We start from the raw sequence: 21,782 nt of genomic DNA on the forward strand, positions 1-21,782 counted from the left end.
CCTGCTAACACCCTGTAAGTGCCTGAGCCTTCCTGCAGTGCACACTCCAAACAGTCACTCTCAAAGCCATTTCCAAAGTCCAGTTATTGGTCCCCTCTCGTGGAACATAACTTGCCAAGTCCTTTTTTCAAATGCCAGGTCACTGGAACTTCAGAATCCCTTTATGGTAAAGTATTTCCCAGACTGACTCTGGGAGTCCTTATTGATAACCTCCAGTCAGATACACAGAATTCCATAGTGCCGGGAAGATAGTTCTGTTGCTTGGAATCTGCTGCCAGGGGAGCAGCCCTGAGCATCCCCAGTGCCTCTGGTCTGCACAGACACCCAGCTAGATTTGTCTGTAGCAAGGCAGAGGGCTGGTCCAACATCCGTCCTGAACCTCTGGATCAAAACAGGAGCATTGTGGAACTGATGACTGGATCCTTGGAGAGCGGGAAGAGGAACAGTGCCCACTGCACTGATCAGTGCTGTGTCAGCCAACACTGGACATGCTGGTTCTGGAGTTCTCGGGCCCAGGGCTCGATCTTAATTCCTTTGCTGCAGTGAGGTGGCAAAGGGGAGAAAAATCTGTTCTTGGCTAAATGAACTGTTTGGTTGCACCTGCTCGAATTTACCTGGAGCTGCTTCAGGGGATTTTGGCCACACACGAAGGTGCTAAAAGATGTTTCCCAGCTCTGGTGTGGAGACCCACTGGAGCTGTGGGAGTCCCTGAAGGGATAGGGCTCATTGGAACCAGAAGCTACATGTGGGCAAACGGGAAGGGTGTTGACCTGAGTCATTAATTTCTAAATTATGAGTAGCTAATTGCTATCATTAATTTGTGTGCTTTGAAAGTTTTTTCCCCTTGAAGAAAAACAATTTATCCCCTCAGAAATACAATTACTGTAACACAATAACTTTTCCAACTGGGTAGTTTAGTTACTGCTGTACTCCAGAGCCATGCAGCTGCGAGAAAAATGCTCATCCCATGCATCAAGAGCAATATTCATTCTTTTCTCTGGAGTCCTTTTGCAAGGCTGTCTTTCAGTCTGGTTCAAGCCTGCCTAGCTCTCTAGATACTTTATCTCCTGACGAGACCAGGCAGGTTTACAACTCCTAACAGCTCTGGCACAGCTGATTCCTGCTCCCAAGAGTTTCCAGTTTTATTTGGAAGAATACAGAGTATTTCACAGCTGTGTCTTCTTCAGGAGAACCCCCCCAAACATAAAACCAAGGATGATGCTTCCCAAGCAGCTCATTGTAAATCCTCAGGTCCCAGTTTTCTCTCAGCTCCAAGTGTGTGCTTGTTCCAACAGCTGCCTGTGGTGTTGAGTGTCGTGTGTGTGGTTCTTGATGTGTCCTTTTCAAAGGTGCTGGAGCACAAAAAGTCAGCTGCCAAAAACCCAGCAGCTCCTGCTTCGTCTGTTGAAATACCACAGTAACCTTCATTCATCTTTGTTCTCTACGGTAATATGTTAAAAACCTCATTTTTCACGGTCGTTAATGACAGTAACATACCGTGGTCACTGCTTCTGTTTGTACTGAGTTTTCCTTTGCCTCAAAGCCTCCAGGTGAACGTTGAGGTCTGGTGTGGCTGCAGGTGTTGCAGTGGGGGGCTGGCTGTAGTTCCTGTGTAACAGAGGCCATTGCCCCACAGAGGGGGCACGGAACTGGCATTTTGGGCAAAGACTTGAAGCTGTGCTTTGCTTCTGAAATTTCTAGTTTGTTTTCATTCAAGGAGATGGTTGTGACTACCTTCCCAAAACACCAGAGATGGACTGCTTGGTTCAGAATTAACCAAGTGAAGACTGTGCCTGAGAGGTGTGTTGTGGAAATCTGTTTGCCCTAAGCTGGATTCCAGCTTTTTGTTCCGCTCTGTTACTGGTGTCTGTTTTCTGAAGCTGATCTGTCTCTGGAATCAGAACGTGTGTCTGCACCCACAGCACCAGCTGGCCAACAGCTTGGAACTGAATTTAAAAATAAAACATTCAAAAGAGGACAGAGTCTTGGTTTCGTTCCTTTACCTGTTGATTTGGTGTTGCACACTTGCTGTACCTCAGAAATATGAGGAATCATGTAATGGAAACCTTTTTTACCTTCTTCAGGTTCTGTAGAAAAGAAGCAACAGAGAAGATCGATTCGAACCCGCTCAGAGTCTGAGAAATCCACCGAAGTTGTGCCAAAGAAGAAGATCAAAAAGGAGCAGGTTGGCTTCCTCCATGTAGAGAGTTAAAATATATTGTATTCATAAATGTTGTGGCTTATATTGGTGCCTTTTTATTTTTCTCCATTTTTCCCCATCGGGTTTCGGTTTGGACTATCCTCCATGAAATCCCCCTGTCAATGCCATTGCTGTGACTCTGCTACTGGCATCTTCTCAGTATCAGTCAGGCTATGGAAGTGGGAACGCAATGATGGATGACTCCTAACGAACCTGCCATGTTTCCTTTGAGATTTCTGTTCAGAGCAAAATGGGTTTGTTTCAGTGATTTCTCTTGGATGGAATTTCCACCAGGTTCCTTCCTTTGGCTCTTGATTTAGCTGCTGGTTTTGTTGTTGAGGTTTTGTTTTTCAAATGAAGTTAGAGTGATTAATCTGACCACTTCTGAAAATGGACTTTAAGAATGATTTTATAGATGAATAGTCAGACTTTCATGTTGGCAGACATCAGCAAAACAGATCTGGATATACCTTTTCTTCCTGAAATAGCTCTAACATGTACAGGGCATTCCTTTAACCTGGATATCAGACAGACAAATGTTGTTGCTTTAAAAAAAAAAAAAAAAAAAAGAAGATAAAAAAATCTGTGTGGGAGTGAGTAGGAGAGTGCAGTGGATGGACAGAAATATTAAAACCTGAATACGCTTTTTAATAAGTTTGTCAAAGTTGTTGGTTCTTCTCCTTACATGGTCGATTTTCGCTCTTCAAGGGGCTCTCTGTCTGAAAGCCGAGAATTTTATATGAATGTTTCATAGTTTAGCTTCTCCCAGTGAGAATTTTTAAAGAGGGACAGTCAGGATGAAGATTTATATGGGAAGGGGAAAAATGTTTTTATCTCTTTAATTTATTCTTGGCCCCTTGCGCTTTGTTTTGCACTTCCTTCACTTCAGAGACTGAAAGTGAACCCAACTGCTTTTTTCCCCCCGCTGTTTTCCCTTTGATGCCTCAGCATTCCTGCCCTGGTGTGCAGCAAAGGAATGAGTGCTCCAGCTCGAGACAGTTTCTTGCTGAAACTTTAAAGCAGTTTAAACGTTGGGTGTGAGACACCCGCTGTGGTCCCTGGAGCTTCTTGGCACGAGGGGTTGCAGCCTCCCCCTTTCAAAGGAGTTATTTTATGTTTGTAAATGTTTCTTAATTTAACAAAGGTATAAGAACCAACAAGATGAACTTCATGGATCCCAGGTAGCTTCGTGTGCTTCTCTGACCTGGCTAACTCAGTCTGTGGACATTAATTAAAGTGCTTTTCTCAGGAGAAGTATCTGACTAAAGTGAAACCCAGGGGCACTGTAATGCGCAAAACCTTGAATGTATTAAGTTATATTTAAAAGAAAATAATTTTACTAACTTCTTACAATTATGCAACAATATTTGTTACCCAAACTCAAGTTTTCTTGCAACTGATTCCCCAATTAGTCTGCAACAACTTGGTATAAAATTATAACTGGAACGAGTACAATTAATGGGAAAAACAAAATGTTGATGCTACTGTTACAGTGACTAGTGGAGAAATAAAAGTGATTGTTTAGATTTTATATTTGTATTACAAAATGTATCCTATACAAATCCTTCTATTGTATGTTTTTACCTATTGTACAACAAAATAAAATATTTTTTAAAAAAATTATAGAATAATCCTTAAATATTTACTAAACGTGTTTCTCCATGCATATGTAACCGCATTGCAAAGAAGTAACTTGTAATTCTTAACCTTAAAACCAGGATTTAGGCAACAGCTTTCTCCTGTAATTATTATCCAGTCACCAAATTCCCACGTCTTCCATGTTTGTTGGCAGAACAGTTCCTAACCTTCTCCGTAGGGTCGAGGACTGGAGGTGCTTTTGCGAGATTGTAAACTTGTCCAGTTGTGTGTTGAGGTGTTTGTGCCCTCGAGCTCCAGCTGTGTAGAGCCCTGCACCCGGCCGGGCCCGTGCAGCGCTCTAGACAGGGAGAAGGGGCTGCAGGAGCTCCAGGGAGTGCTGGTGGGAACGGCCCTGCACTGTCCCACAGTGCCACCCAGCCAGGGGAACCTGTGCTCACACGGCCCTGGGGTTATCAGAGCACCAGGCCTGGCTGCCCAAAGGCCCCGCTCCTGCCTGCTGGACACGGATACAGCGTTCCTGTCACCTTCGTGCCCAAAGGGAGAGAGCCACAGGACCTGGCTAGTGACCTGTGGCTGCCGTGGCTCCGGGCACCAGCCTAGGCAGGAGGGAATCCAGCGGGACGTGGAGGCTCGGGCTGAGGAGGGGATGGCAGCTCCCACCCCAGTTCTAACCCCTTGAACTGACCTGTTTGCTTTTTTGCTCCTAGGGACAAACGTTCCTCTGGTTTTAACTGTGGATTTTCCTATTCAAACAGGTTGAAACGGTCCCACTGGCAGCAGTGAAGACGGGATTGCAGAAAGGTGAGTTGCAGGCAGAAATGAACTTTGTGGCTCCTCACCCTTGGGCAGAGGCTTTGTTCTGTGTAAGCTGCACCGTTGATGCTCTGTGGGGCTGAGCATTGGGGTGCTGAGCTCGACTTCTCTGGTGAGGGGGTGTGTTTGGGGTTCTGTTGCTGGTACTTGTGCATTGCTGGGGGAAGGATGGTGTCTGTTCATGTGCTGTAAGCACCCAAATCCTGCTTCTGGACATTTCTTAGAAGTATTTGCTTAGCCAAAGTTGAAGATGGATGATGAAGAGGAAAATCTCCTGAGGATTTATCCTCTTTTAGAGACAGTTTAGCAGCTTCCTCCACCGTGTCAGCATGTTCAGAAGTTTGTCAAAAGCTCTGCCTAAGGTGGTTTTCAGTTAATGAACTTTTCAGGGAGAATTAAATTACTAACAAAATTGCAAACTGAAAATGAAGGCAAATAATGCATTCCAGGCTCTCAATCTTTCTTTTTCCTTTGTTAATTTTAAGCAAAAAGTTGAGAACGTATATTAAAACTAATTTCAGTGTGTTGTGTTAAGGTGCCAGCGAGATTTCGGACTCCTGTAAGCCCTTAAAGAAGAGAAGTCGTGCGTCCACAGACATGGAACTGACCAGCTCTGCCTACAGGGACACGTCTGACTCCGATTCCAGGGGACTCAATGATTTACAGGTAAAGATGTGTTTGTTCTCACAGGGTCCTGATTAAGCTGTCAGTGTATAACAGGCTCTGCAGTTAATTAATCCTGAATATGTGAATACGTCTCTACAGATTTTGTGTCTTTTATTATCCAAAAGCATAAAGCCAGGTCTGTTTCCTTCTAATCCCCTCCGTTGGGCTGATACAAAAATACAACCTTTATTTGCAACTTTTCCTACTACTTTGCCTGGCAGAGCATTGTTTTAGATCATTATTTGCTCTGTGGAAGGTTGGAGATTCTTTGGGAATTGTGAGAATCTGCTGTGCCTGGTAAAAACCCAAGGGGAGGTCTGGAAAAGTAAGAGAGCTCTTTATGGTGTTTTGCTTGTGCAGGTGAAATGTATCAGGAGGCAGCATTTGAATCACTCTGGTGAAGTTCAGCACCTTTCCAGGACCCCTGTGTCTCTTGACATATCAAATGGTTCTCTTAGCCACAAGGACAGAAATACTTTTCCCAGTGTGGTTGTGCTTTGGAAGTGTCTGGTTTGAGTGCCATGGACTTTCCCTCTTTGTAGGGCAGTTTTGGGAAGCGCTCGGACAGCCCGTCAGCCGCTGCCGACGCCGACGCCTCGGATGTGCAGTCAGTGGACTCCAGCTTATCCAGGAGAGGAACTGGGACAAGTAAAAAAGACACTGTTTGTCAGGTAACTGGTGGTACTGGGAAGTGATGGATACTAAATATGCATCCCCCTTTTCTGTTTTCATATTACACTTGTTTGTTTTAACTGTGTCTCATAACCATGTCTCTCAGATAGAATATACAGGATTTTAGGGTTTATGCTCTGAAAATCATTCATATGAAGTGATCATTAAATTATTCCTAAGCCTTCCTGCGTGCCAGGAAGCTCAGAAGTTGCAAAGTGGTGTCTAATCCAGACCTGCCGGCATCTGTAGAAAAAGTAGATGCCATTTTCTGCTCCATTTGAAGATTTCACGTGGTCATTCAGGATAGGGCAGAGCGAGGATTTTCCAAGAGAAAATCCTGGAAACTTCTGGCCAGTTTCCTGATCAGTAGGAAGAGCAAGAGCAGCTTGCTCCCTGAAAAATGAAGGAGTGTGGGTGGATCCTGTAATGCCTCTCCTGTCTCTGTCCGGGCTCGCACTGTTCCCAGGGCAAGGGATGTGCTGGGAGTGCTGGGATTGTCCTCAACCCAGAGACTTACCGTAGCTCTGGAGCGATTTCCAGCCCGTTCCTGTGTTGACACCTGGCAGCCACTGGCATTTCAGGGTGTCAGGTACCCCGTTCCCTGCTGAGCTCTCTGCCTGTTCCAGATCTGCGAGAGCTACGGCGAGTCGCTGCTGGCCTGCGAGGGCGAGTGCTGCAGCGTGTTCCACCTGGAGTGCCTCGGCCTGAAGGCTGTGCCCGAGGAGAAGTTCATCTGCGCCGAGTGTAAGAACGGTGAGTGTGTTCCAGTGCCTGGAAAACTGGGAGGGATTTCCGTCTTTGCTCGGGAGCCGTGTTCTGGTCAGAGCAGGGCCGTGTGTTCCAAGGGTTTGGGAGTAAGTTTGGGTTATTCCAGTACTTTTTTAACCTCTGAGGACAGGTTCTCATTGTCTGCTTAGCGAGTACCTCATAAGAAAAAAGTAATAAATTGCTTAGAGTTTTACTTGGAATAAGAGACTTTAGTGTGAGCAGCAAGTCCATAGTTACTGTGGATCACAGTGTGCCCTGCTGGGAGGGAAGGAGCCTGCATTGCTCACTCCAGTGTAACTCCATTGGCTTCAGAATATTTTTAACAATGCAGTACCTCAAAGAGTTGTCCATTACAGTTGTTCTCCATTATTCCATCTTTTCCAAGGAGAACACACGTGCTTTTCCTGCAAGCTGCCTGGCAAGGATGTGAAGCGCTGCTCCGTCAGCACCTGCGGGAAGTTCTACCACGAGTCCTGTGTCCGCAAGTTTGCCACGGCCCTGTTTGAGTCCCGGGGGTTCCGGTGCCCGCAGCACTGCTGCACTGCCTGCTCCATGGACAAGGACATGCACAAAGCCAGCAAAGGTGAGGGCAGCTGCTCCGAGCAGGGAGGAGGCTCAGCTGTGTCTCCACAGTAACAGTCGATCCAATCCCACCCTCTAACACAGCAAGGAACGAGGGTTTCCTCCCCAGCAAGGTCATTAACTGATACCTCTCTGGGTGGGAAGCAGCTGGCAGCCCAAGACTGCTGTGGAGTGTACCTGGATCCACACTCTTGTCAGCTGGTGGTGCTGGGTTTAATGGAAGCCAAGGCTTTGTAGTGTGAAGGCCAAGGAATGTTGGTTTTTAAAGACAGTTTGTAGTGGCATTTAGAACAATTATTTTCCGAGGAAAATATCCTTTTAGGAATGAGCCAAAATATTTAAACAAAAAAAAAAAAAAACAGACTCTCGAATGATGACAATTTTTCTTAACGATTTTAAAGTGCAAGTTGAGGGTTAACACTAGTAAAACTTATTAAAAAAAAAAATAATTAAAAAGATGTAACTGTTTCTTTTTACCCCAGTAACTGGAACAGACCCAGCCTGTGGGGGATCCTGCCCTGTGGTGCCCCTGTGCTGGGTGGGGCTCGCTGGGGCTGGGTGTCTGCAGCGGCTGTGCCCGGCTGACGCGGTGCCTCTCGTGTTTCTGTCGCGCAGGTCGCATGGCGAGGTGTTTGCGGTGCCCCGTGGCCTATCACTCGGGAGACGGCTGCATCGCCGCCGGCAGCCTCTTTGTGTCATCCCACATCCTCATCTGTAGTAACCATTCCAAAAGGACTCACTCCTCATCAGCTGTAAATGTAGGCTTTTGTTTCGTTTGTGCAAGAGGTGAGACGCTTGGTTTTTCCCTGTTCTACGGTTGTCACTTGTGCAGTTTAGTGATGAAAATTTAAGTGCTTCATGAGGAACTCCTCCCTTAGGGCTCACTGGAGATAAATGCTGCTGGGATTTTTTTTATTTTATTTAATTTCATTTTATTTTGGTCAACAGTTCTCATGAGATTCCACTTGCTGTCCATAACATTTGAAAGTCAGAAGCGGTGATAGGTACTTGGGCTGACTTGTTTTGCCTGTAGGGAAAAGTGAATCCCAATTCCTCAGTTCCAGCCATTGCGCACTGAGAATGGCTGCTGGGTTATTAATGACTGTATTAAGCAGAAGGGGATTCTTTCACCACTCACAAACTTAAAACTGTTTAAATTTCTAAGGCTAAAAGGTAGGATTCACTCATGAACTAGAAAAATTCATTTTAATTTATAGCTGCCATCACATTCGAGAACTTTGAAAGAAAACCTTTAGCAGTACTGTATGAGCAAGTTTCATGCTGGGCTTTCCTGTATGCCAAAGTTCTCTTTTTTTTTTTTCTCTTTTACTTTTTTCCTTTTTTTTTTCCCCCCTTGTTACTTTTATGGCTCTTCAGTCACCAGGGTTCTGCCAGAGAACAGCTTAAAAAGTATTGGCGCATCAGTTGCTTCGGTCTCAAAATCCAAAAGTACTGGCATCCTTAGGTGTTGAAATAGTGCTAATATGTACCTTCTACAGAATCACAGCAGTTTATATTGGAGATTCTCTTCAGCAGCTTTGAGAGTCACTAATAAGGAGGTGAAAGTGAGCTGGATCCTGAAGTCATTTTTTGCTTGTGTTCGTTCAGGTGGAGGTTTAGTTTGCCCTGTCTTTGCAAGGGCAGAATAGCAGTTATAGATCTCTGAATGGTAAGGGATAGCTGGTGCCAGAATAACTTCCTTTCTACCTCCTTTCTTTCCCTTTTCTTATTTCCAAGTAACTTGGGAGCCATCATGAGGGATCGCATTTAAAATACAATATTTTGAAAATCCAGAAGCTCAAAGTGAAACAGTGAGGCTTGGAATGTGTAAAAGGATGTTCGCAAGATGCTTCAGTGTTTCTCCTTTTGTGGGCTTACTTAAACATTTTGGGGCCACCCCTAGGCAGGATATGTGTGATGTGAATCACATCAGAGACTCAGTGGGGCATTCCACATCAGATGGAATTCTGAGTAAAATGAATGTCCATCCTTCAGCTTTGCTGTCCTGTGCATTCCCTGAGCCTTAGTTATCAGAACTTACAAACCACTGCTGCTGCCTGAATCCTCTGTGTCCTACAGCAACTCTCTGCTTGTTCTTCCAGAACATTCTTGTGGGGTTGGTTCAGGTCGAGCTGGAATCAGGAGCCAGAGTGCTGAGAACAGCAACTGGGGCAGGAGCACTGAGCACCTACTCAGAAAGAAATGGGGAACTGAATGCTTTAGAAATCCTTGGGCATCTCTGTGTGAGAATGGTGATTTAATTGATGTTAGTTGCTCTCAGAACAAGGGAGTTTGTATTTAGGTGCAGCTACTGAAGTGAGCAATGTAGATGTGAGGCAGTCTATAAAATAAGGAAACTTGCTTATGGTGAAGTACTTGAAATATGAGCTATTTTAGGACTCCACCTTTCTGCAATGCCCTCCCTTAAGCACCTCACAGTTCATGATTGCATGTGTAGGTCACCCTTGTTCTGGGAATCCTCTTGAGGATGTGTGTCCAGGTGGGCTGACACCGTTCTCCTTACAGCACTATTTTAGCCACCCTGTTCCAAGAGCTTCTTTACAGCCCTCAGCTCTGTGTCCCCCAGGGAAAGAACCAGGGGGGCTCTCTTGGTCTCTCATCTTTCCTGCTTCTTCTGGGGCTCAGTTGCTCTGCTCTTCCTATGAGCTTCTGGCCAAACCCTTCTGCTCCGAAGCTCTGTGCTCTCACCTGGGCTCGTTGGAGCAACAGGAGAAACTCTTCTTGGTGGAGAAGGCCAGAGAAATGCACAGGCCTGTGGCTTCCTTTTGCCAGGTGGGAGGGAGAGGGGAGCCCACAGATCCAAACTGGTGCCTTTCTTGTGCTTTCCTGTAGATGCACAGTTGAGGGGTAAAAGCACAATTGAAATTCCACTTAGAAGAAGCTTTTTCAGCACAAGACTTTCCAGTTGAGTCTCTCCAACACAGCCTCTTTGTTAGCAAAGAAGCTTTCTGTCAGACTTTCCTTTTTCTTCATTTTATCCTTTTTTTCGTTCCCACATACACATTAGAGGTGGTCATTGGGTTTATTTGGTTTTTCCTTCATGGAATCATGGGTAGTTTCATTGCAACTCATCTCTTTCTGTTTGTTTCGTATAGGGCTGGTAGTGCAGGACCATTCAGACCCCCTGTTCAGTTCCTATGCCTATAAGTCCCACTACCTACTGAATGAGTCAAATCGTGCTGAGTTGATGAAATTACCTATGATTCCTCCTCCTTCGTCAGCTTCCAAAAAGAAATGTGAGAAAGGTAACCAAAATAGTTTCTTTCTCTTTTATTTACTTTTGCTTTTTCTATTTTTTTCTCTCTAAATCAACGGAGAAATGTCTGCTTGTCCCCACACTGACTGCTTTCAGTGACCTTCACTCATGGTTATTGTGAGCCTGTGTTCATGTTGGCAATTTTTTTTTTTTCTTCTTTTTTTTTTTTTTTTTTTTTTTTTTTTTTTTTTTTTTTTTTTTTTTTTTTTTTTTTTTTTTTTTTTTTTTTTTTTTTTTTTTTTTTTTTTTTTTTTTTTTTTTTTTTTTTTTTTTTTTTTTTTTTTTTTTTTAAATTACAAAAGGGCTTAAAATAATTGCTGTCACTAAATTCTCGCTGGAAGAGGTTCAGTCACTCTGTTTGTGGCCTGGGCTGTTCCAGCTGCAGGGAGCTGGTGTTTGCTTTTGCACAGCAATGTGAAGAGGAGGCAAATGGATCTCGATACTGTTGCAGTTCAGTGTTTGCCTGGATGATGTAAAGCCACTTCTTAAATTGATTTGACATGTGGAAGAAGAGGAGGGATGTGCTGTTTCGGGTCTTGTGCAGAGCCTGAGAGAGGAGAGGACATTTGGGGTGGGATAAGGGAGGGTGCTGTGTCCACGCAGAGGGAGAAGGCAGTCAGGTTTGACCTGTGTGTGTCCCCTCTAGTCCCTGGGCCTCGTGTCCCACCTCCAGCACCCAAATTCCCCACAGAAATTTGGTTCCCTGAGGGTGTTCCCAGCCAGTGCCCCATTTCCCAGCCCAAAGCAGGTTGTTTTGAGCATTTCTAGAGCGATGGCTTCCAGTAGTCCTGTAATTCCTGAGAACAAGAATTATTTTGAGCCCTGTGCTTAGCTTGAGCCATATCTGCCTAATGCATCCCGAGAGCAATGTTGGGTTTTTTCTTGCTCAGCACTGACAGTTTTGTGTTTGATTTTGTTTGATTTTTGCATCTCTTGGCATTTTCCCATCTCAGATAATGTTTCAGTAATTTGTCTGTATTTCCTCTGAACTTACATTTGCAAAAAAAATACTTTAAAATTTTCATTGTGGGTTTGGGGAGCTCTGGAGACTCCATATGGCTGGATTTTACTGGTTTTAGCAGAGGAAATACAGTGTTGGTCATGCAACTGGATTGTTTAAGGAATGCTCATTGTGACATGCAACGATCAGTTAATGCTACAATATTTTGGGAAGTCTATAGGTGGACAAGATTTTCTGATAAAGGTTTGAAAGTGACTATTCACTCCTCTTTTGGTATTGTGATTGAAAATTGCTTTGAATACCCTCAAGTCTCTACCAGATTTTCCATCTGGGGCACAAAAACTTGTTAATTTTTAAATATATATATCTGCAAAAATGTGTAAATGTGTATATATGTGTATATATATACTAACATATATAAAATATTATATGTAATGTATCAAGGCATATTGTATGAGTTGCTTTGCTGAGGGCTTAGAGATGTGCTGTGGCTCTCCATACCTAATACAGCTGCCAAAATGTGAGACAGGCAAAACAACTTTTGCCCAAATAAGTGTAAACCTCAGAAATTCAGGTGACTCCCCACACTGAGGTTCCCTCTGTGCACCAGGAACTTTTGGGATGGGGACAACTCGTGTGTGTCTCGTTCTGCTTGACATACTGGGCTCGTCCTGGTAAACCCCTTTTTGTGGAATAGACACAATATTACAATTCCTTTTTCCTGTCCCTGCTGCAGAAAAGCATTGATCAACCTATAGGCTGTGGGGTTGGTGCTGACCAATGATTGCTATGGACTCGCTCAGAACAATGTTGATTGAAAAAGGACTCCTTAAAAACGCGGGGGTTTGTCGTTGTTTTGACCATCCCCAAAGAAATAAAAGCTGGAAATAAAAGCACCTCAGGGATGGTGCTCCTCCTGCCAGCTCACCTCATCTTGAAATCCTCAGCTGCTTTTTTGGGTGCTTTGGTGCAGTTAAGAGTCACAAATTGCCTTTGCAGTCCTTTTTTTAACCAACATTGTTGGGTTTGACTTGACCCCTCTCTTTTGCCATTTGTCTGTGGGGCAGTGGGGAAGTAGAGCGGATGATTTAAAGTGAATGTCGATTGCTGTGCACCGGGGGAGCAAATCCTGACTTCTACAAACCAAGCAGGGCTTCTTTGTTTCAAGGTGGCAAACTGTTGTGCTGTGAGTCCTGCCCAGCTTCCTTCCACCCCGAGTGTCTCAGCATAGAAATGCCTGAGGGATGCTGGAATTGCAATGACTGTAAAGCTGGGAAGAAGCTGCGGTACAAGCAGATCGTTTGGGTCAAGCTTGGGAATTACAGGCAAGTTCACCATTTGGGGGTTTTAGTGCTGTGGGTGTTTAATGGACTCTGGAATTGCAGGAAATAAAGCAGCTCAGTCGTCGTGAGCAGGAACTGGAAATACAATAATCCATCTGCTGTGTGTCAGACACGGATGTCACCTTTGAAATGCAATTCTCCTGCTGTTCCCAGGCAGGGATGGATGGACATGGGATTGCACTTACCTTTGCTCTGTAGAGCGTGATCACCACACAGAGCAGGGGCTGGCTTGGAGTCCAGCTGTCCTTGCTGGTGTTTGCTTTAGTCACCTGCAGCAATACAGGTGTTTGCAGGGCATCTCAGAAATCCACTCACAGGCCACAGATGCTCTTAAAAAGCTTTTCCAGAACTTGGAGCAAGAACTTTACTTGTGTTTTTGCCTGGAGCTTCCCAGGTGTTGCCAAAGGGAACCGTGGCTGCATGAGGAAGGAGTTCATTTCCTTGTGAAAGGAAAACTGGCTTTTATTTCTCAATCCCATTAGGGCAAGTGGGAAGCTCTGGTGTGGGGAACTTATATTGTTCTTTTTTCTCCTCCTCTGCAGGTGGTGGCCAGCAGAGATCTGCAATCCCAGGTCTGTGCCTCTCAACATACAGGGCCTCAAACATGATATCGGGGACTTCCCAGTATTTTTCTTTGGTTCACATGACTACTATTGGGTACACCAGGGCAGAGTTTTCCCTTATGTTGAAGGAGATAAAAGCTTTGCTGAGGGGCAAACTAGTATTAACAAGACCTTCAAGAAAGGTAAAATCAAACAAAGTTTATAGTGGTTTATGACAAAAATTCCACGTGTTTGTGTCTCCATCACCACTTAACCTGCATGGGAATATTATGTGACTAGTGTTCTGTGTTCACGTGAAATCCAAGCATTGTGTCGATCCCTTGACTGCAGATAAAAAATGTGTTTCTTTAAGTGCCTACTCATTGTGTGTTGTTGTGGGCCAGTTCAGTTCTTCCACAAACTGGGAAATGTTAAGATGGAGCTTGGGCTCTGCTGCATGGGATCATTGTTCAGTATCTCAGTACCTGCTGACAGTACCTGATGACAGATTCATGATAAACGGCAATAACTCATTTTTAGCTTGTCTTTTTGTTAATACAGTTTTATTCCTAGCATTAAAAAAAAAATAAATCTAAATGGATACATGTACATGTTTGATAAGCAGCAACTGGGGCTAATTGCTTTCTGTTCTGAACTCCCTGCACAGCACTTGAAGAAGCAGCAAAGCGCTTCCAGGAGCTGAAAGCACAAAGAGAAAGCAAAGAGGCTTTGGAAATTGAAAGGAATTCAAGGAAACCTCCACCCTATAAACACATTAAAGTGAGTTGGCTTCTTTCTTTTCTATTTTTAACTTATGTATGAGTAAGTATGCCCAGAGGAGTTTTGGCTGCCCCATCCCTGGCGGTGTCCAAGGCCAGGTTGGGCGGGGCTTGGGGAAACCTGGTCAAGTGGAAGACGTCCCTGCCTGTGGCAGGAGGTTGGAATGGGATGAACTTTAAGGTCCCTTCCAACCCAAACCATTCTATGATTCCATGATCCTGAGTTATGGACTTAAACCAGTGCTTGCAACAACTGAAGCCTAAAGAAATTCTCACATCATTTTGCTGTTCTTTTCACCATTACTTTGTTCTGTCTTACAGTGCCATTAAAACACAGGATGAAATAATTATTTTCTTGCCTTCTCATGTCAGTTGTTGACTCTGTGTTCCTTGTGCATTGTCTTCATCCTCTGTTCTTCTCCTCCTTCGTTCCCCAGTCCAACAAGGTGATAGGGAAGGTTCAGATCCAGGTGGCCGACCTGTCGGAGATCCCCCGGTGTAACTGCAAGCCCTCGGACGAGAACCCGTGCGGGCTGGAGTCGGAGTGCCTGAACAGGATGCTGCAGTACGAGTGCCACCCGCAGGTGTGCCCGGCGGGGGAGCGCTGCCAGAACCAGTGCTTCACCAAGAGGCTCTACCCCGACGCCGAGATCATCAAAACCGAGCGCCGCGGCTGGGGCCTCAGGACCAAAAGGAGCATTAAAAAGGTACAGCCACCTCAGGGTGGGTCTGGGTGAAAACACTGCATTCTGCACCTCCAGCGAGTGCATTGTTAGGAGTGTTTTAACCTTTTAGCCTGGCTGCAGAGTGATGCCCAGGGCTCGGTGTTGACTCCTTGTATCAGGGTGTCGGTCACATCCCAGCTCTTCCGAGTTCCCTTAGCCCTGCGAGCCCACAGTGTGTTCTGCTTTTAAATGTGGATATTAAAAGAAAACAGGGAAGTTGAAAGGATTTTAGAGAACTGATGACTGTCTTGTCAGTGAATGCAGGAACAAGGCTGGGCTCTGCTGCCTTTTAATCTGAGGCAGTTTATTGCTTGGGCAGGAAGTACCTGGTGCACATATTCTAACTGTGCCTATGGGACCATTAAAGTGTAACACTTTTTGATGATTTTTTTTTTATAGGAAATACTTTTCTCTGTGTTGCTCTCCTTTGTCACCATGAGTAGGATGCATAATTTCTTATTTTTGTTCTCCTTCCCTCCGCAGGGTGAGTTTGTGAATGAGTATGTTGGGGAGCTCATTGACGAGGAGGAGTGCCGGCTGCGCATCAAACGTGCCCACGAGAACAGCGTCACCAATTTTTATATGTTAACTGTGACCAAGGTGAGATTTAGTGTTCCATAGAAACTGTTGCTGGTCAGCAGGAAACCTCGTTTCCTCTGTAAGTACTAAACACATCTTTGTCTTTTTTTTCCTTGAAGGACCGAATAATAGATGCTGGCCCAAAGGGGAACTACTCCCGTTTTATGAACCATAGTTGTAACCCAAACTGTGAAACACAGAAGTGGACAGTGAATGGTGACATTAGAGTTGGACTGTTTGCTCTTTGTGACATTCCTGCAGGTAAAAGGATGGCACTGTTGAGCATATCTGCTTTTGTCTTGTGATGGCCAAATTCCTCACTTGGAATCATGTTCTTTTTCTTTAAAGTTACTTAATTCCAGTGGCATGTTTAGGAACTTTGTCATTCATTGGAGTGGAGACAATATTTAGGTTCCAGTTTCAGCAGGGGTCTTACAAACACTAACGAAACATCACTGTCACAGGCCTGTTGTTCCCCAGTGTCCGTGTGGGTGAATTGGTTTTCCTTCAATTGCAGGAATGGAGTTAACATTCAATTACAACCTGGATTGCCTGGGCAATGGCAGGACCGAGTGTCACTGCGGAGCAGAGAACTGCAGCGGCTTCCTGGGAGTGCGTCCCAAGGTACGTGGGTGAACAATGAAGCTTCTCCTCCCAAATCCAGAAATTTCCTAGGGCAAAGAGAGGGGTTTGATTTATTTGACTCTTTAGCCTGTGTAGTACTTTCCACCCCTGAAAGTCCCTAAGGATTTTAGTGTGCCCTACAGTGCTGTTGTGTCTGGGGAGAAGTTGTTAATTTACCAGACTGTTAATTCAGAAACATCTGGATGGACACTTCTGGCTTTTACAGCTTAACAACTTTTTTGAGTGGATCTAATTTAAGCAGAACTCATGCAAATAATAACCCAAAGTAGATTTTAATGCCAGGGGTTTGTAAGTGACCATGTGCTGTGGTTTTGTCCTTGTTAGACAGCGTTTGCAACAGCAAATGAAGAGAAGGTGAAGAACGCAAAGTTAAAGCAGAAGAAGCGGAAAATAAAAACGGAACAGAAGCAGATGCATGAAGACAACTGTTTCCAATGTGGAGATGGGGGAGAGCTGGTCATGTGTGATAAGAAGGACTGTCCCAAAGCGTACCACCTCCTATGCCTTAACCTGACTCAACCACCTTTTGGTAAGAGCAGTTGTGTGGCCAGGAGAGGCCTAAAAATGCAAAATAAACTGCAGTGCAAAATAGATTCTTGTCTGTGAGAAGTAGCAGCAGCCACCTGATTTTTCTAAACCTTCTTTGCATTCATTTGAGCAACTCCACCACGGAGTGAGGGTTAAAGGCTATTGGTGTCCCTGAAATGCACTAATTCCAGCTTCCTGTCTCTCTGCTCCCATCCCCAGGAAAGTGGGAATGTCCGTGGCATCAGTGCGACGTGTGTAGCAATCCTGCTGTTTCCTTCTGTGAGTTCTGCCCCCATTCCTTCTGTAAGGATCACGAGAAGGGAGCCCTGGTGCCGTCGGCGCTGGACGGCCGCCTCTGCTGCTCCGCACACGACCCCAAATCTCCCGTGGCACCCGAGTACTGGAGCAAGATCAAGTGCAAATTGGAAGCACAGAATGCTGTGGAAGAGGCGAAGGAGTGATTTTGGTTAAAGACAAGCGCAGGAGGGGAGAAGAGGGGCAACAGGCGACGAACTCGGGGAGACTGCGATGCCACGCTCAGTCTGTCCTTGGAGCCGTCGCGTGTGGGCTGGAACGGGACCATTGACCTGAGCGAGCAGAACCAGGCAGTGGTGTTTGGTTTTTATTGTTTGGTCTTTCTTTTACCCTTGAATGTGCTACAGCAGCTCTTACTGTTGGAAACCAGGAACGTCTTGGCCTTCGAAGAAAACCGTAGACCTTTAGACAGTGAAAAGAATATTCTGTTTAAAATAATGTTCCTTGAGTGTAGAAAGCAAAGCATAGCAACATATTTATTTATTTAATTTTGAAAGGGTGTTGAAGATCTGGCTTTGATCAGTCAACGTGTCTTTGAAAACAAAACAGCGAAGCCAATGTAACTTTTGTGTCTAGTTAATGGAAAGAGCAAAGCCTCCCCCCTCTGTAACGCTGAGATGCCAAACAGACAGGTGTGGGTGTCAGACCAGGTGACTCTGAAATGCCTCTGTTCCAGTACTTATTGTTAAAGGCATTGGAGAAGGTAGGTTGTCTCTCGTGTTAACTTATGAATATTATTGTGAAACTTTTCCTGTGAGAAATCAGGTGTTTGACTTCTTGGAAGTGCTCGTAACATGAGTTCTGGCAGTGTTTAGGCAGGGAAGAAGTGGTGGTTCCTTGCTCCAGAGCTGTAAAGGGTGTTTGCAAATAGGTGAAAATTCAAAGTTCAGTTGCACAGTGGTCATTTCTTTATCCTGCCAGTTTGGGATCCTTTCCCAGGCAGGAGAGGCTCCCAGTCTCAGAGCTGAAGTCAGTCCTGCTGGTGCGTTTGTCATCTGCCGCATCTGCACTGGTTTGGTGGCAGGTACTGAGTGTGATTCTTCAGTGCTGCCTTCTCAGGCTCCCCGTGGCTTCAGGGAACACTTGGGCACATAAGGGACCCGACCCATGTGTGTGTTGGTTTTGGTTGAACAGTTGGGTTTGGTTTTGTTTTTTTGCTGAGAGAGATCTTCTAACTTTAATCTTCGTCATTAGTGGAGCTGAGGAACATCTCAGCACTTCCTTGATGAACAGGGTATTTTGTGTCTGGGTAATGGGCCGTATCCCAGCAGCCAGCTGGAGCCTCAGGAGATGGTTCTCTCTTGGATTTCCACTGCTAATCAGAGAGACAGACTCCTTCAGCGAGGCTTTGGAAGTGGCTTAGGTCGGCTTCTGCTCCAGATTTTCTTTAGAAAACCTATTTTCCTCCATTTGTTTGTGCAAGGAGCCATGGGGTACTGGTGTCCCCAGGCTAGAGTTGGTTTTGGTGACCCTCTTCCCCCAGCCCATGATCTCACCACGCACTGTGTGTCCCCCCCTGCCCCGGTACAGCGAGTACTTCTGACTTGTGTACTGATAATACCTGTTCCTGCCAGCCTTTGCTTGTGGGTATTGAAAACAATCAAGTGTTGCTGGCATCTGGCTGAATTCAGCCTTGGAATTAAGAACCTTATCTCTGGAAAACTGCTTACACAAACCTACGGGAACACTGAGAATTCTCAGATTCTCCGTGGAGGGAATAGGCTGAAAAAGCCCATGCGGGATTTAGAACCTGTCTTGCCTCTGCCCAGTGTCCTTCTCATCCTCAAATTTATGTACAGGGGGAAAGTTGTGTTTGGGTTCTTTTTTGTGTGTGTGTGTGTGTGCAGTTGTAGAATGACAGGATACACTACAGTCCCTGAGCAGCTGCTGTGCCGTGGACTCAGCTCTGAACACCTGCCCACACCCTCCCCTGGGTGTCTGGGACAGTCCTGGGACAGCGGCTCGTGGGACCCCTAAAGCACTTCATGCTCTGGTGAGGGTCTGGCACTAACCCTGGAGAGCAGTGCTGGATTTTGGTGTTTTTTACAAAAAAAGGATTTTATTTTTCTGAGCATTTTGTGTGGGAAACGTCTCTTTTAAAGCTCCATGCTGAGGATGTTTATAACCTTCTCAGAAATTCCAAACACGGCTCTTGCTACAGTGTTTGTGGGGCCCGAGGGGTTCACTTTGTATTATTTATTAGGCTTGATAAAGTTCAGTGGTTTTCTCCTGGGAAGTCAGAGCATTCTGATGTTGCAGGTATCAGCTGATACATTTTATATATATTATATCTAAAATATATATAATATATATGATATATTGTTTCCACCAAAAAAAAAAAAAAAAAACCAGCCAACAGCTGGCCTTGGACTTCGAAGGGAAAACAGGAGATGGTTTGTGAGGCAGTGCAGTTTGTGAACAAAACACTGAATTGAAGAGAAGGTGAATCTTTCAAAAGGCTTTAACGTTGTGAGATGAGAAAATGCCAATTCAAAGTATCTTGGTGACTGGAGAGGCTGTTCTGAGTGCCAGACTCAGATGTTAAAATGAGTATTTTAGCCACGTCTTTGCAGACTGAGTAACCAGAACGCTATTCCTTAGTGCAGTTCCTTTGTAAGGAGAAGATTACACAGCTGTTCTGATGAATTGGCTTCAGCAGAGGGGGAGGCAGCTGCTGAATTGATTTGTGTGGGCTCCAGAATAAGGAACCTTGGATAGTTTGGTCATTTCATGCTGAGGCCTGGAGGAAATCCACAGAACTGGTCATTTTGGTGGAGAGCTGCAATGTGCTGTTCCAGCCTGTCGGTTGTGCCTTCATGGGAACACACTGGCACACTTTTCCCATAGTTTTATGTTGATTTTTTTGGGGTGGGCCCCACACTTCTGGTGACCTCCTGCCTCCAGCTGTGGCACCTGGGCAGTGCCTGAGCTGCTCTGCGCAGGTGATGGGGTTTGTGCTTTCCTGGAGCTTTTCCTCTCCAACTGCTCCTGATCACAGCAAGGCGCCCTGCAGCCCTTGGCCAGATGAGTCTAGAAGGTAGAATTCCATGATTTTGTGATTCCAGTGGTGCAGAGGCTGGTTCATCACTTCTGAACACACAGTGCAAGCTTTAGCTGTTGTAGCTGTTGGATTATTGTATAGACTTGTCCTGTCTGTAGACTGTTGAAGGCATTTGCAGCTCAGGAAGACGATTTTGTGGGCAAATCACCTTCTCTGGTCACCACGTGATCTTGGAGAATCTGTTCAAATGGAGTAATAGGGCTGGAATGTGGATTTTTGGCCTTTCTTATAAAAAAGCCCCAACTTCTTGTATCTTAATTTCAGGATAGAATGGGAAAGACACAACTACTAAAACATGATTATCAATGAGCATAAAATCTGTATATATTGAAACTTTACAGAATTATGTGGGCGGGGAGGGGGGGAGGGTGGGATGGGGGTGTCTGACGCTGGTACGGAGAAGTCACTTTAACATGGAAACCTCTGCCTCATGAATTCAGGGTTTAATGTACTTGAAGCTCTGCGGTTCCTTTTACAGCTTTTTTTTTTTTTTTTTTTTTTTTTTTTTTTTTTTTTTTTTTTTTTTTTTTTTTTTTTTTTTTTTTTTTATTTATACATAATTTTTTGTATGACTGCATTGAAAATGTCCTTGGCTTCCCCCTAAGTTCCTTCCTGCTCCCGCTGTACAGTGGATCCGTGGCAAACGGGAGGGTTTGGAAGCTGTCTCGGAGGTGTGTGCTCACCAGGCGTTGAGTGGGAGACGGCGACCTTGGAGCGATGCTGTCCCTTTGCTTCCCGTTCCCATCAGCTTTCCCCACCGTTTCTCTTTGTGTAGCAAAAACATTTGCACATACAGTACACTCCTACACGCTGGATGTGTTCCCGGTGTTGCTCTGAGGGAAAAAGAAGAAAAGCAAAGCTGTTCCCTATGATGCTGTGCTCCTGAGTGAGCAGCTCAGCTCCCTGCTCCCCTGGAAGGGGTCTCGTCATTCCGGAGCGGAAGGTGGGGAGCTGGAACTGTGCTTAGTGTAGGGGATTTCTGTGATTAATGTGAATCAAGAAGGGAAAACACGTACTAATTTGCCAAAGCCATTCACCACTCCCTGTTCCCCGGGGCTGTGCCCTCCCCATGCCACCGCCAGCTCTGGGGGCCGGGCGGCTTCCTGGGGTCCCCTCTGGAGATCCCAACTGAGTGGAGGTCCCTCGGAGCCCCCCACCGAGCAGTTCTCACTCGTGTTGGGTCATAGAGAGACTGGATGAACCCCCACGTTCCCTGTTCCCAGGTGGAGCTGTATCTCTGTCCGTGTCACTTTCCCACCGAGCCAATGGTGTTGCCACAGCCCCTGGGGTGATCATGTCCCGTTTGAGCCAGGGGGGCGGGGGGATTTGCATTTGGGGTGCCGTGAGGACCCCAACCCGTTTGTCTCCACGCGAGTGATGTTGCACAGCACAGATCCCTGTGGATCCGCCTCCATCCCCACGTGCTCTGTAAGATGGACCTTTGTAGAGTTGTTATTTCTGTAGACTTTGTTTATCTGTAACAAACTTTGTAGATTCTGTGAAATGTTATTTTAACGAAATCACTCGAGTCTTTACTAGCAAAGCATCGATATTCACCCAAGTCGGTATGGAGGAGTTTTTGGACGCTGACGCAGCCCTGACACTAAGGAGAAGTGTCCGATTCCACGGGGCATTACTGTATCATGACTTGATGTTGCTGCATAGACTTTGAGATATCCGATATTTTGGGGGGTTTGTGTTGGCCTCTGTCCTCTTGCATAGTGTGA

At 45.4% G+C, this 21,782-nt stretch overlaps 1 protein-coding gene across 3 annotated transcripts in view; it reads left to right on the forward strand.

Annotated features, from left to right (window-relative positions):
* NSD3 (nuclear receptor binding SET domain protein 3) overlaps positions 1-19,314 on the forward strand; it is a 32,496-nt gene extending 13,182 nt beyond the window's left edge. The window contains exons 8-24 of one of the 3 annotated variants that reach the window (XM_027901231.1): positions 2,085-2,185; positions 4,555-4,600; positions 5,148-5,278; positions 5,821-5,949; positions 6,577-6,703; positions 7,104-7,301; positions 7,916-8,086; positions 10,417-10,566; positions 12,707-12,863; positions 13,424-13,626; positions 14,091-14,203; positions 14,640-14,909; positions 15,411-15,527; positions 15,626-15,767; positions 16,024-16,130; positions 16,476-16,680; positions 16,899-19,314. In XM_027901231.1, the coding sequence (XP_027757032.1) occupies positions 2,085-2,185; positions 4,555-4,600; positions 5,148-5,278; positions 5,821-5,949; positions 6,577-6,703; positions 7,104-7,301; positions 7,916-8,086; positions 10,417-10,566; positions 12,707-12,863; positions 13,424-13,626; positions 14,091-14,203; positions 14,640-14,909; positions 15,411-15,527; positions 15,626-15,767; positions 16,024-16,130; positions 16,476-16,680; positions 16,899-17,140 (2,609 nt within the window). In that variant the 3' untranslated portion in view covers positions 17,141-19,314. Of the gene's footprint in view, positions 1-2,084; positions 2,186-4,554; positions 4,601-5,147; positions 5,279-5,820; positions 5,950-6,576; positions 6,704-7,103; positions 7,302-7,915; positions 8,087-10,416; positions 10,567-12,706; positions 12,864-13,423; positions 13,627-14,090; positions 14,204-14,639; positions 14,910-15,410; positions 15,528-15,625; positions 15,768-16,023; positions 16,131-16,475; positions 16,681-16,898 lie in introns of those variants that run through there. The other 2 variants (XM_027901232.1, XM_027901233.1) reach the window with 2 other exon arrangements.
* The last annotated feature ends 2,468 nt before the right edge of the window (positions 19,315-21,782 follow it).

Source organism: Empidonax traillii, unplaced genomic scaffold (assembly GCF_003031625.1).
Source record: "Empidonax traillii isolate 1590-97213 ecotype Southwest subspecies unplaced genomic scaffold, ASM303162v1 scaffold766:size301553, whole genome shotgun sequence".
Classification (NCBI taxonomy): Eukaryota; Metazoa; Chordata; class Aves; order Passeriformes; family Tyrannidae; genus Empidonax; species Empidonax traillii.